Source organism: Phyllostomus hastatus, unplaced genomic scaffold (assembly GCF_019186645.2).
Source record: "Phyllostomus hastatus isolate PE091 unplaced genomic scaffold, TTU_PhHast_1.1 phas_contig_40, whole genome shotgun sequence".
NCBI classification, from domain to species: Eukaryota; Metazoa; Chordata; class Mammalia; order Chiroptera; family Phyllostomidae; genus Phyllostomus; species Phyllostomus hastatus.
In genome coordinates, this window is record NW_025333872.1 from 17,415,633 (window position 1) to 17,430,395 (window position 14,763).

Below are 14,763 nucleotides of genomic sequence, written 5' to 3' on the forward strand. Positions count from 1 at the left end.
TTCTGTAAGAGATAGGAAAACTCCATCCCAGAAGATGTGTATATCCTGCCATGCACAATCAGGGCAGGTGTCCCGATGCTGCCCCAGGGCACAGGGATGTGTTTTTTAGTGAAGGGAGATGCATAGGGGATGGATCTATAACAAGCAGACCCACAGAGAGCTGCAGTTTTGTTTGTTCCCAGCACTGCCCCCACCTCCAAAAACTAACCCACATGCAAAGAGCTGCTCAGTACTCTGGATTACAAGATCCTGCTCTATCAGCCATTGCAACGTGGATGAGTTGGCCTCTTCCATGGGAATATAGTTTGGTTTTGTCAATTACTAATGTTTCCCTCATGATTCTTATTATACATCGTTAAAGTTAACTTAGTTATGAACAGTATTTCTCTTATTTTATTGAATTCCTCTTCATTTCAATGTTTTAATGAATATTTAATAGAAAGTCCACAATGCTCACATTTATATTTCAAGTTATATTCAAATTTATTCAAAGATAAGATCACCCAATATTGCTAGAGAAGTCTACATAAATAATAGAACTGATGTTTTAGACCTGCATGTAATAATACCTTCTCCATATTATTTGCATAGGTTACAGAAATGTTTTTCTTAACAGAGTCCTCCTGTTCCTCTTCTCAACTTGATATATTAATTTTTGCTATTTCTGGCAATTCCTTCTGGTACAAAAGATAAAATTCCAGCCACTTCAACTTTAAAGTAACCATAAAATAGTCAACAAAAAAGGGGGGATTTAATAAAAATATCCCGAATCAATGGAAAACAGTTTATCTCATGAATTAAAAAACAGTTTAATAAGCATTCTTAGGATCTCAGTAACATTTCCTCAGGCAATTTGGAAGTGATCTTAAAATTACGAGCGTAGATTATGTACATGTATCAATCTACTCTCTATTCTCTATTCTCACCACTGTAATTTAGACAGCAAGATGAAAGTTGTGCCTTGTTTCTGGACAGTAGAGCAACACCATGCTGGTTTTTCACTATAGCTGATGAAAGAAAAAGTATGGTAAACTGGAAGCATGGAACAAACATGGGAGGTCGTAATGCGTTTCCAGGATATGGCGTCTTGCCATTGACCACAGCCTCTTGGAACAAGATAAAGTCATTGAAATAGTTAACAGATGTTAGTCATACTTGAAATATAAAAGTTCTATTGCTAAAAATTATGTAGGGCCGGCTGGAGATTTGGCGCTTGGTCCATAATTTAACTAACTTGGCAAATGGGAAGTTAGATGCAGAGGCACAATGCACGACAGCGAGGCCACACACTTTGCGCGCGATGCAGGAGCTCACAAATGACCGACACGCTGTGTGCTGTGCAAAAGCAGCTCAATCAGGTATTTAACACTGCATTTCATACTTAGGGAAATCCGAAGTCAATTTCGCGTCTACTAAATTAAAAAGTTATTTCTATAAGAGCAAAAGAGCAGACTTTTCTCCATGTGTAAAGGCATGTCAACAAATTCTATTATTTAATTTCAGCTTGCAATTTACCTGATAATTGGTCTTATTTGCTGTTGACTTCAGAATGTATCCAGTTATATTCTTTTTAAAATATCTTTTTTTCAACTGTATTACTTCACATTTCAGGACAAGTTGGCAGTAATGATTTTTAGATGAATATCTGTGGCTGAAATGGATCTTCTCAGCCTTAAGTCACAAATTCATTCATGTCAAGCATTGAAGGAGGCTTGTGCTACTTTGGAGTTCGTGGTTTTATTCACGGCTTTGCAAATAAAGTTACCAGCTTCCATCACTTTGTAAAGGTCCACACCCTGGTAAGAGAAAGAAGGGATACCAAAGGGGAAGAGGAATTTAGGAGAAAGAGGACAAAACAGGTTCCTTTTAATTTTATTAGTAGTTACTTAACCATTTAAATTTACTAAAAAATATTGCTTATTATTAATTTGGAGGCAATCTTTGTTTTCATGCATCATGTGGTTAATATTTTAGATTTTTCTTGTATATTAAAACCTATCTTGATTTGGTCACTTGTATAAAACCAAAGACTAGCCACACCTGAATAAATCAGTGTAATTCAGGTACCAACCTGAATTATACAGACAATAATGAAGCTAGAAACAATCTATAAATATCAGTGAAGGTCAATTAAAATAATAATGGTGTGGAGGAGTTTATAGATAAGGACTTAGGAAAAAATACCTCTTTACTGTTTAAAAAAGAAATAATGAAGCTGTAAGAAATTCAGGAAATTTCAATGTATAATGTTTTTAAACCGTATTTAGCAAAACCATTACTGGTATGCTATCAAAGGAGGTAGCTGTAGGTCAGATAAAATTAATGGTATTTATTAAATAGCCGGAACTTGCTTGCCTGAGAGGTTGCACTGTCTGTCTGAAGTCATACATAGGATCAACAAAGGCTGGGGTAAATCCATGCATGACAGATAGGCAGTTGAGTATGAAAGCCAAGTTCAAGGCATGCTCCTCAGCTCTAGGACTTGATAACAAAAGGCTACCACTGAGGTCTCCACCCAGTGCCCTTATTGTCACTGGTGGAGGTGGAGCATTAAGTGGATTAACCAGAGATTTGTGTTCATGTAGCATTTCATAAATCCTTATGTCCTCTCTTCAACATGGATTAGAAACAATGTGGACTTAAAATTGAACAGATTCAGACTTGTCATTAAGTATGTTTTTAATATTTACGTGAGTCAGCACTTTTCTTAAATAGACAAGTATAAATAATCAGGGGCTTTTTATAAGAAGTATCATAAAAAGACCATCATTCTAATATACCCAATTATAAGCTGCCCCCCCCCAAATATATACCCAAAATTTCTCTCTTTAAATCTTTTACAATACTCTTTTCTTTGTGGTTTTTCTCCATTTAAGAATGATCAACAAATGTATTTTAAATGACTCATAAATGATTTTTAATATTTCTATTATAAAATGTTCTTAGGGTACGAACACATGCTTTGGCTTGAGAAAGTTAATTTTGTCACGGTGATGACTTCGTGTGGGCTCTCTAGTAGACACAGTTTAGTTTAATATCCTTAATCCAACGATGTTTAATTTTGTAAATAATCAGCTGCATGTGTCTTTCATTTCTGAATTATATCCAGCAAGAGAACACAGAAAGAGTTGAGTCACCAATATTCTTCACTTTTTAAGAATTCAAATTATAACAATTACTCAATGGGATTTATTTCTATTGTACCAAAGAAGGGTTTTGTTTTTGGCCTTTCTGTACCATTTTATTTAATTAACAGATATCATTATAAAAGAACATTGCATTTATCCTTGGATCATTCTTCAGGTGCTTAAATATGTCTCATGTTCTCTAGTATGTTCTGCGGGCTCTCAAGAACATCATGTAGAATATATTCTGTCTTCAGTGTGCTTATGGTGAAGCAGGCAATATGGACCCCCAAACAGGAAATCCTGTACTATTATACTTAAAGTCACTGAGAGAGATATGCTCATGTGATTATGAGAGCAAAGCTGTGGGACAGTCAGGTCCCTGAGTGAAAGAGATGGACAGGAGTGTGGCAAGGAAGGGTGCCAGGAAAGGTAAAGCCTTCCCCGAGTCTTCTATGGAGTGTGCTAGTTCCTGAGAGGAAACAGGATGGAGGGGGCACTGCACACAGTGCAAGAGCAGTGCACGACATCTGAAAATACTGTGGTGAGTGTGGAGAACAATGGGCAAAGACGACCAGAAACACATAACTAGTTCATGTTAGGTCAGTGATTTGTGTGCCATAGAACTTTTAAAACAGGCACTACCTGACTATTTAGTCAGGGGCACTGGCCTCTTTTCCTTAGATTGTCAAATAAAAAAGGACAATGGCCCACACAACAACAGCCATCTAGTGTGAATGAATCAAAATTACACCTATTTTTTTGTCAGATTGGCAAAAAATATAGTATTTTTTGGTTTGCCACAGAATTTTAGTAATTATTTTATACATACCGTGGGATGAAAAAGGTCAAAAACTGCTGTTAGGTGATAGAACACAGACTTTCTTTTTTTTTGGAAATGAGAACCCACTGACAAGCACACAAGCAGGAGTAAGGCACATCCATATTAGCATTTTAGGTGAAAACCTCTGGTGGCAGCATGAAGCATATAAGTTTAAAGGCAAGTCTGGCCTCGGCCAGATAGCTCAGTTGGTTGACATGCCAAGGTTGGAGGTTAGATCTCCTGTCACGACATGTACAAGAGGCTGCCAATGAATGTGTGGATGGGTGGAGCAACAGATTGATCTCTCTCTCTCTCTCTCTCACTCCTGCTCTCTCAAATCAACTAAACAAATTTTAAAGGTAAATCTGAAGCCAGTAGAACTTGGAAGATGAATACCCAGGCAGAAAGTAAGGACTTGTGCTGATGTAGTTACGTCAAGGACAGTAAAAAAGGGACAAACAGATGAAATAATTCACAAGTCAAGTTAGTGACTCCTGGTCATTGACTGGGCATGCAAGCCACAGTGACACCTGATTCTGCAGAGAATCTTGGCTAGTTAGCATGGGCAACTGGTTGAATTGTAGCTGCTACTAAATATAACAGTTCTCTTTGAATTGTAAAATTCTTAGGAATGAAGACATGGCTTATTTGCATTTGGACATCCAAGTTATAGAACATGACCTAAAACATATTAAGCATCTGCTATGTTCAATACAGTCACTAAATCTCCAAGAAAAGATCTGTATCTCTTCAGTTTCTGTCATGGCTATACATTTCTCATAAAAATAATTAAGCTACTTTTTAAGTGAAATAATAATTATTCAGAATCAGAGAAGATAGCCTATAGCTTTTGGTGTTATTGAGCAATAGCTTTTGGTGATTAGTGCCACATGACATCAGTGAATGTTGTTGAGCATCTCTATGTAACAAGCAAGGAGTAAGAATAAGCTGTAATAATGGCTCTCTGGCTGCAGGGGGAGGTAGACAAAGTAATGAGATCATTCTACAACCTCACCAGAGGTTCAGAGGTATAGGCACAGAAGGCAGCATAGAAGCACTAAGGAGAGGAACCCAACAGTATGGACCGGGGGATAGGCAGGGAGGTGCTAGAAAGAGAGTGTTTGAGGATGGCAGTGCCTCACTCTCAAGTGAAATTAAATATGGGGATTAGATAACTGCAAGTGGTTGTGAAACCATGAACTGAGGGGCAGGGGGAAGAAACAGAATAGAGTGGCAATGGGGCTGCAGGCAAGTTTAGTGTTGCAGAAGAGTCAATGGAAGTAGAGTGAGGAAAGAGGAGAGACAGGAGACTAGGGAGGGAGGGAGGGAGGGAGGGAAGGCAGGAGGGAGAGAGAGAGAAAAATGAGAGATGAGAGAGAGGCAAAAAGGAGACAGAGCTAAGGGACAGGGGAGAAATGAGAGATGGGAGAGAGAGACATGAGGGAGGGACCAGTGAGAGAGAATATGAACGAATTTCATTTGTAATCCAGACAATGTTTTATGTCTCAGAAAACATTATAAACTTCTAATTGTGAACTGTTTCTCTTGCCTTTTATATTTTTTTTTCTGGAAAAAACAAAACCTGCTTCATAGACTAATAAGTCATGTTAACAAGCATGTGGCAAAACGAGGTGCTGATTTTGGTGGCTGCGATGACAGAGCATGTGACTTTCCAGGTACCACTTGTAAAGAGCCTGTTCTTGCTGCCCGCTGTCTGATATCTAAGTAGTACTAAGCTCTGTTCTTCCACTGACAATTTTAAGTGGGCCCTGGGCTTCTCTCCAGAAGCCCTAGTTGTCATTGTGAGAAAATTCGAGATCTGTGTTTCCTCCCAGGAAAACATCTTTAAAAAACCCAAAACTGTGAAAACAGTAATCACAGCAGGAAAGACACAGGCTCTAATTCACAAAGTGCATAAAATCAAATTAGATAAGGCATTTAAAAAACTACGTGGAGGTCATGAAGCACTATAAAAATGTGAAGTGGTAGCATTATTGGCGATTGAACTATTGCAGTACGTTACTTTATAAAGCTCCCCAAAGAGTTTTTATTGCATTTTCCCACTGTGCATTTTAGCAAATAGCAAAAGCAGTAAAACTTTGACCTGAAAGTTGCTTCCCAAATCTGAGATGCATGCCAATTTGGATCTGCAAAGGATGCATGAATATTGAAATATGCAAAGCTAACTTACTGTATTGAGCCCCAGGCCATTAAGCATATATATCAAATCCTCAGTGGCTACATTTCCAGAGGCACCTTTTGCATAGGGGCAGCCACCTAATCCTGATACTGCAGAGTCCACCACGTTAATCCCCATCTGAAAAACAAACCGAAACACCCAGGGCTTGTATATTTCTGGCATCTAAATTGTCACATTTCTTTTTAACCTGTTGCAAAGAGCAAAGAAGCAAAATTTGAACCCATTATCCAAACATTCACTTACCCACTGGCTGCTAGTACAGTCAGTCCTTGGGGTGCTGATTCCTTCTCTGACTCATCTCATTTTTTAAGGCTAACAAGCTCTGCTAAGGATTTCAGGAACTAGAACAATTGTAGATCAACATTAGGATGGTGTTTTCATTGTAAGAGCATACATATAGATATAGATATATATATGAATGAGGGGGTAGGGGTTGAAGCTGGAAGTAAGATTAATTCACACCCAGATTGTATGTATTCATTGAATCAAAATTCAAACTTTAGCCCAAAAGCATTATATAACAACAGGAAGTAGTTCTAACATACCAAGTCAAAACCAAGGTGCGTAACGAGACTGGTGGTAGTGCCTTGCCATGTCTGAAGAAAAGATCTCCAAGGTGTTTTGGTGTTATTGAGCAATAGCTTTTGGTGATTAGTGCCACATGACACTAGTCATGCCCACTAGTGTGGGCTCAACTCACCCAGTCTTTACGAAGCCATTATTGCACACACAAAACCCCGCCACTTTGGGAGAAGTGAGGCAATGTTTAAGAGGCAAGACATCTACTACTAATAATAGCCCCGGCTCACATCTATTAGGTCCTCACTGAGGACTGGTTATTATTCTTAACATCTATGCACATGAATGAACTCATGATCTGCACAATAATCCATGAGGTACTCTTCTGTTAACCCCGAACCACAGATGAAGAAACTCAAGTGCACAGGATCACATATTTTGCCTAAGGTCACCTCTGTTCCCAGGGAATTCACATTCTGTTGTGATCTGTGGTCTCTGAAAACACTGTTGGGCCACGTCATCTGCCTGGAGCCAGCAAAGGTGGAAAGGAGGGGGTCTGTGTGTTCTGGAAGAGGTGAGCACGGCAGGGCCTCAGAGGCCCTGGAGTTCAGATTTGAATAATCGAAGAAGAGAAGCAGACATATCATTCCTTTGTGAAAGGCGATAACTGGGTAGTGGAAAGCTAGGGGGAGGCCGTATCTGATTCACTCACGGGCATTAAAGAAAACGTGACATGACCTCACTTACAATGAGAAGCACCTGAAAGCAGTGCTCTCAGCCAACCTGCTTGGTCAGCAATTCCCACTCCCAGAATCTGAATCCGCACCCCCAGAATGCTGGATCCCCAGAGGTTCTGATTCAAGGCCATAACCCGAGAACTGGATTTTTTAACAAGATCCCAATTGCTGCTCTCACTGCCGCTCGGGGGCGGGGGGGGGGGTCACTGTTGCTTTTTTCTTTCCCTTATTAATAAACTTTTTATTTAGAATTGTTTTAGATTTTCAGAAAATTTGTGAAGTACAGAGTATTCCCATGTATTCTGCACTAAGTTGCCCTATTGTTAACATCTTCATTATCACAGTATAGTTGTCATAACTAATGAACAAATAACAATATGTTATTATTAACTGAAGTCCATATATTATTCAGACTTTCTTAGTTTTTAAGTTTTTTCTGTTCTGGGAACCCATTCAGGATCCCACAGTTAGTACTCTTCTCTCCTTCAGCTCCACTGCCCTGTGACAGTTCCTCAGACTTGCTTCCTCTTCGCTGACTTTGACAGTTTTGATTACTGGTACTTGTCATGTACTTTGTACAGTGGCCTTCAGGATGAGTTTTTTTTTTTCTCATAGATAGACTGAAGGTCTGGAGTTTTGTGAGGAAATGGCAGAGGTGATTCTTACTTCCTCACATCAAAATACAGTGATACTATGTTTTATAAAAACATTTGGTCATTCAGGTGACCAAAGGATATTTCTCATATTTGGTCTTCCAAGTCCCTGGCCTGGAGCACCTAAAACCCTTGGCACTTCCTAAGTGATGGCAGTTATAAGGGAGCCTTCTGCTATGCTAATGATGAGGTAACAGTTGGCTCTCACTAAGGCTGAGGGCTGGTTGTTGTCGGAGGAGCCACCTCTGATTAAAGGTTGGAACTTTCAGTCCCAACCTTCTAGGTAGAAGAGAGGCTGGAGGTTGAACTAATTGCCTAAGGTCGATATTTAATCAATCACTGTTATGTAATGAAGCCTCCATAAAAGCCCAAAAGGACAGGGTTAGGAGAGCTTCTGGGTTGGTGAACACGCGCAGGTCCTGGGAGAGCAGTGTGCTTGCAGGACACGTGGAGGAGGCTCTGCACTTGCCCCTCAGCTTGTCCTGCGCATCTCTTCCATCGGGCTGCTTCTCAGGTATAATATGTCTTTTTATAATAGACTGGTGTTTTAGTAAGTAAAATATTTCTCTGTTCTGTAAGTCATTCTAGCAAGTTAATTGAACCCAAGGAACTGGTTGTGGGAGTCTCTGATTTATAGAAAGTCCCATAGAAATACAGGGAACAACTTGCACTTGTGACTGGCATCTGAAGTTCAAGGAGAGGGTCATGGGAACCTCTGATCTGTAACCTCTGGTCAGTTAGAAGCACAGATGATACCGTGGGCTTGCAACTGGCATGAAGGTGGGGAATGCAGGCTTGTGGGGCTGAATGTTTAACCTGTGAAATCTGATTCTAACCCTGGGTCAATAGCATCAGAATTAAGTTGAATGGTAGGATTCCAGGAGGTGTCTATGGAATTGTTGGTTTGGGTGGGGAACCTCACCCTACTCCCACTGGAAATGAATTCAGAAACCCAAATAGATACATAGCATCAATGCAGTTTATGGCTGACATTAGCCTTTGTCAGCTGGCTGAGGCAGTGTCTGTCAGGTTTCTGTACTAGAGAACCCCACTCCCCTCTTCCCACACAGTACTCTCTGGGGAAAAAAGTCACTACGTGCAGCTCGCACTCAAGGAGTGGAAAATATCTACATAAATTATTTGGAATTCTCCTATATGGGAGATTTGTCTTTTATATTTTCAAACATTTACTTAGTAACACATAGGTATTTATTTTTCACTCTGGGTTATAATCCAGTATTACCTTACACACTGTGTTGCTCATGTTGTTTGAGATTTGATCATGGGAGCTTTCTGTTGGCTCCTGTGTTCCTTTGACAAGGCAAAGTACATTTTCCTTGGGAGACTTATGAGGATGTTTACTAAGGCCAACAGGACAGAACCAGAGTCCAAAAGCCATGGATATCTTTGGGAACTAAAGCAAGTTTACAAATATAATGTATTTATTTGCTTTTGCACCTTCATTTCTCCTGATTACACTCCCCATGGGAAGGTCTCAGTAGCTCTTCTTCCATTACCACAACCTCTCTGAAATAGAATCTGACAAGCTCAGTCATAGTTAGGTGTTAACAAGTGAGCAGCCACAGGATCGGTCCATGTAGAGCAATCTGTCTAATTTGCTATGAATCAGAACAAGAAGTATAAGAAATTAGGCTCTCGCAGTGAAATCTGTATATGGTCCAGTAGTTGGGAAAGACAAATGTTAGGATGCTGGCTCATCTCTGGAAGTCTGCCATGACATCAAATAGGCGCAGGAACTCTGCTTACACGCTAAAATCTATCAGTTCAGTAGAATTTAATCTGTCCTTCATGCAGACAGAAGTTTGGTGGTCCTCAGTCCTGGCTGCCCATTAGTATCACCTTGGGACCTTTCAAAACTTAACTCCCAAAGCAATAAAATCAGTTTCTTTCTGGGAATGAGGTCAGACACTGGCATTTCTTGGAAGCTCCCTCTTGTGATTCTTTTGTGTAAATAGGTGTGGGAAGCCCTGAGGCAGCGGCTCTCATCCATCTTGTCCTTTATCACTCCTGGGTCTGAGTCAGCTTTAATTTTAGAGAAGCTCTGTACCCTGGGACAACAAAGAGTTACCTATTTGACTTTTCAAGGAAACTAGTTTTGAAAGAAGACCCCAAAAAGTATGAGGTAGCAAAGGTCAGCAGTACCAGCATGATAGGGGAAAGGTGGCTTCATCCAGTGCACCATGAGGGCTGGAACCCACAGATCTTGTTCCTGTTCCCACTGCTGGGGACAAAGGCCCTGCAACCACAGAGCTACAGAAGGCACACTTGTTGCCTTGTCAAAAGAGCACAGTGTTAACTGTCCTTTTGGGAGACAGTGAAAAAACAAAAGTCACTCTTACTTTGTAACTAAAGGCTAATGTGTCCTATTGTGTGGCTATGGTCAAAAGACTAGTCATACTATTGGTTTGGCTAAAAGTCCATTATGTATTTTTCTGCACTGGCTCTAGTAGTGCTTAGTTGTCTTTAGCTTCATTTGAAACGATTTTATTAGATTGTATTATGATAGCTGTCATATCAGCATGCATTAAAAATCTTAAATTGGTACATTTTTGTGCAACCATTTTAATATTAAAGATGGAAGAAAATATGCAAGTTTTTTGGTGCATTATGTTCTATTATTTCTAGAAGGGTAAAAACACAACTGAAACACAAAATATTTGTGCGGTGTACGGAGAAGGTGCTGTGACTGATCAAACTTGTTGAAAGTGGTTTGCAAAGTTTCTTGGTACTATTTACACTTTGGCCAAATAATTATTTGCTGTGGGGCTGTCTCACACATTGGAATATGTTTAGCAGCACCTCTGGCCTCTACCCACTAGAAGCCAACAGCAAGAGATTGCTGACATACTCAAAATATCCAAATCAATAGTCATTGGTGAAAATGAAAAATGTGTCTTTTATTTTATGGAAAAAACATGACATACTTTTTGGCCAATGCAACAAAAGTAACTGGAGTCAGAGAGGAAAAATAAATAACCAATGCCAACATAGAGCAAACATAATAACAACTGTAGGTTGGAACTAAAACATTATTTTACACTTTCAGTTTGAAAAGGATTATTAGCAATAAAATGGTATAGAGCAACAGAATATTAAAAAAGACCTACAACTTTAACAATATGGACAAATCTCACAAACACAAGGTTGTATGAAAGATATCAGGAGCAAAAGAGGACATACATGATGATTCAAGTTAGGTAAGTTTTCATGTCGATATTAGTGCTATTGTAAGTTTGGATAAGAGTTAACCTTTGAAATGTAAATGAAAATGGGCCCAGGCAGAGCTTCCCGGGGGTGGACAGCACTCCATCTCGTGAAAGAGGGTTGGCTCCACCAGTATCAGTTTGTGAAAATTTGCACAAGTGTGAGTTTATGATTTGGCCAGTTTTCTTATGTGCATTAGACTTTGACAAATATCAATGACAAGAAACGCAGTGTTGCTGAAACTTCAGGTAAACAGAAAAACTTAAACTGGTAGGAAAATTGTAATTTTTTTTCTGGTGAGTAATCAGCAATTAGTCTAAATTGCCCATATCCATCATTCCAGTAATTCTTATCCAAAATATCCTTCCAAGAAATAGTCCACAGATCCTAAGTAAATATCTTGGGGTGGGCAAAAGTAGGTTTACAGTTGTGAGTACATGAAACACAGTTTATTCTTATACTTTTGTTTATTTGTTATTGTATTTGTTTCCAACTGTAAACCTACTTTTGTCCACTCCTGTAATTAGATTGATATATAATGTATATATTTGGAATGTATATGTGTTGCACGTGAAACACACTACTCACATACACATCTATTCATCACAGTGCATTCTATACGAATAAAAATTTGGAAGCACTGAAATGTCTATAATGTGATATAATTTAAATTAATTATGGTGTAGCTATAAAATGGAATGATAAATGTGATTTAAATCCATAGCTAAGGGGAAGAAACAGGTTAGAGAATGTTATAATGGTGGATAGAATCATGACCCCATTTTCCAAACAAACAAAAACAAACAAACAAAACAATAAGGTTTGATGGCATGCCAAATGCTAACAGTGGTGATCACTGGGTGGTATGACTATGGGTAATTTATTTTAATTCTGTTTGTCTTTGTTTTCTAATATCTCCAATATGAATGTTAATTACTATACATTTAAGTAGAAAAAGATAAGGTTTCTGCAAACTTTAACCTGCTGTAGAATGATAGTAAATAAATGAGAATAAGCACAAATAAAACCAAGACTCTGAATTTCTTAACTTCATTACGTGCACCTACTTAATCATCCCAAGGTTTAAGCCTGCAGGGCTGGTCTGCATGTCTGGTAATGGCAGTAATGGTCTGGGTGAAAGCTACTTGTAAATCAGTCTTTTCTCTTTTCTGGTATCAGATTAGCTCTAGACTTGGATTGTCTTTCAGTAAACCCTTAGCAAATTAATTCAATCAATTATAATAGCAATATATGGATTTAAAGTTTAAAGAAGCAAATTTAAGAGTTCACATTACCTGTGAAGGAGAATGTTAAGATACTAATTCCTTTGAAAGTTTCTCAAAAAAACCCTAGTATGTTAAAAATATTTCTTTTCATGGAATGTCCCCTAAATTCTGTCCTCATTAAATGTGCAATTCTGTTACACAGGGATAAAGATCTTCTCAATGTATAATATGACCCATATAACATATTTAAAAAATTGATCTTACTATGTATGTGTTCTCTACATCTATTTCCCTATCCCATTAGATATTACAGGTAATATGATGTAAACAAGCTCTTAACAGGGCAAGAAAAAATAATTATCCTTTTCAATTCTGCAGAGCAAACAGGGAACATATTTGTACTTCATTTCTGAAATCATGGTATTAAAGTAAATGCCATTACACATACTGTACTATATATTTTAAAAGATAATCTATGGGCCACCTAGCTGATGTACTCATACAAGAGATTATCTGCACTAAAAATTTATTCCTAGAAAGACATCCCCTTTCTCAGTGCTCCAACACAAGTTGCTACTTTCAGACTTCAGGTCCCTGGCGTGTGTGTATGTGATCGCAGAAGCAGTGTTCTGTGCCGTAAAATGCAAAAACAAAGCCTTTGCTTTTTGTTTTGATGGAAAGAACATTTTTGGAAGAGTAACCACATGGGGGCAGTGTAGCTCCAAAATCCACCGAGTTGAAGTCACACATCGACCACTCCATTGTGTTGTGGCACAAGAAAGTGGCAAACACATAAACAGCTTTGTGTAATTCAAATAGGTATTTCCTTTAAAACAAGAACACATTTACAAATGGTCTATAACACAAACTGTGGTTCAATGTATCCAGTATATATATTTTTTCTTCCTTTAACTGGAACTTGTTTATGAAGCCGGTTCTATGTCCCAGGGACTTACAGAATACCATGTTCTGTACCTCACGAAGCTAAGCATTAGAAATTGAAATTAGTATATAGTGTGTCTGTCAAAGCTACTGAGAAGCAGCTTACTATTATCAAATGAGAAACAATTCTCTTTAGAGCTCAGGGAGCTCTAAATTATCTCTAAAACAAAATGAACTCAAGGACTGCGGTGTCCTTGCCTCCCACTTTCCTCAAAGCTCATAGTGAAAGCTATTAGCCCAGTAACCGGGGCATGTTAACCCTGGTGGGTTCCTTCAGCACGCTCTGTCTGCCCGAGCTCTCCAGATACATGCTTAGGCTTACACACTGAGGAAAGGAGATCAAATTCTAGTGACCGCTTTTTCTGGAAAATGAAAAAATTGGCTATAGATAGGTCGAGAACACATTGTTCTGTGTGACAACCTAAGATGAGTTCTGAGGAGCATTAACTTTGTATGGTGCTGAGATGCCCAGACCAGGCCGCTAAGTGGACTAAAACTACCATCTTGACTTTTCCCTGATGCTGCCAGATCTTCTGATTTCCCAAACAAAACTGAGAAATACAATAAGAGGAGTAAAAAAAAATCATTTCACAAAATGTATAATCTTCAGTATATTCAGGATTTCAAAATATTTAATGAACTCAAGAATATGGGTACCAAGGACACTAAAGTCTCAAGGAATACAAAACTTTGGTAATGCTATTTTTTGAAACTACACCTACTTTCTTTACCCTTGAAGATCAAATTTTTATTTAAAAGCCTGTAATAATGTTAGATTTAATTTTAAATTAAAAATTTGCTGAGTAGAAAATACTCATTTTTTTTAATTTTTAAAGGTTTTATTTATCTTTAGAGAGAGGGAAAGGGAGGGAGAAAGACAGGGAGAGAAACATCAATCGGCTGCTTCTTGCACACATGCACGCTGACCAGGGACCAAACCCACAACCCAGGCATGTGCCCTGACTGGGAATCGAACCAGGGACCTTCAGCTTCACAGGATGATTTCTAACAAACTGAGCCACAACAGGGCAAAATTTTGTTTTGGATATTAAGTTACTTAGGGGGGAAAGGACAAATATTCATGGATGATAAAATATTGAAAATATGCATATTTTCTAATATTTTTATCCTCAACTTGTTCCTCATAGTCCATATGCCCCCGACAGAGACTGCAGTTATCCTTATATGAAGTACTTTCCTAGTGGCTGGGCCAGATATCACTAATGGGTGACAGCACTCTTTCAGGAAGCTCTAATCTTGCCTTGAGACACTTCTCAGTCAGTTATTGTACACTGGGTAATACACTGAATTAC

The 14,763-nt window shown here is 38.7% G+C and overlaps 1 protein-coding gene across 8 annotated transcripts in view; it reads right to left on the reverse strand.

Moving 5' to 3' along the window:
- Positions 1-503: 503 nt before the first annotated feature.
- Positions 504-14,763, reverse strand: part of HMGCLL1 (3-hydroxymethyl-3-methylglutaryl-CoA lyase like 1) — a 169,576-nt gene continuing 155,316 nt past the window's right edge. For 7 of the 8 annotated variants that reach the window (XM_045843359.1, XM_045843356.1, XM_045843355.1 and 4 more), the window contains 2 exons: positions 6,140-6,265; positions 504-1,796 (listed from right to left, as the gene is read on the reverse strand). In XM_045843359.1, the coding sequence (XP_045699315.1) occupies positions 1,695-1,796; positions 6,140-6,265 (228 nt within the window). In that variant the 3' untranslated portion in view covers positions 504-1,694. The remainder of the gene's footprint in view (positions 1,797-6,139; positions 6,266-14,763) is intronic. The other variant, XM_045843357.1, reaches the window with a different exon arrangement.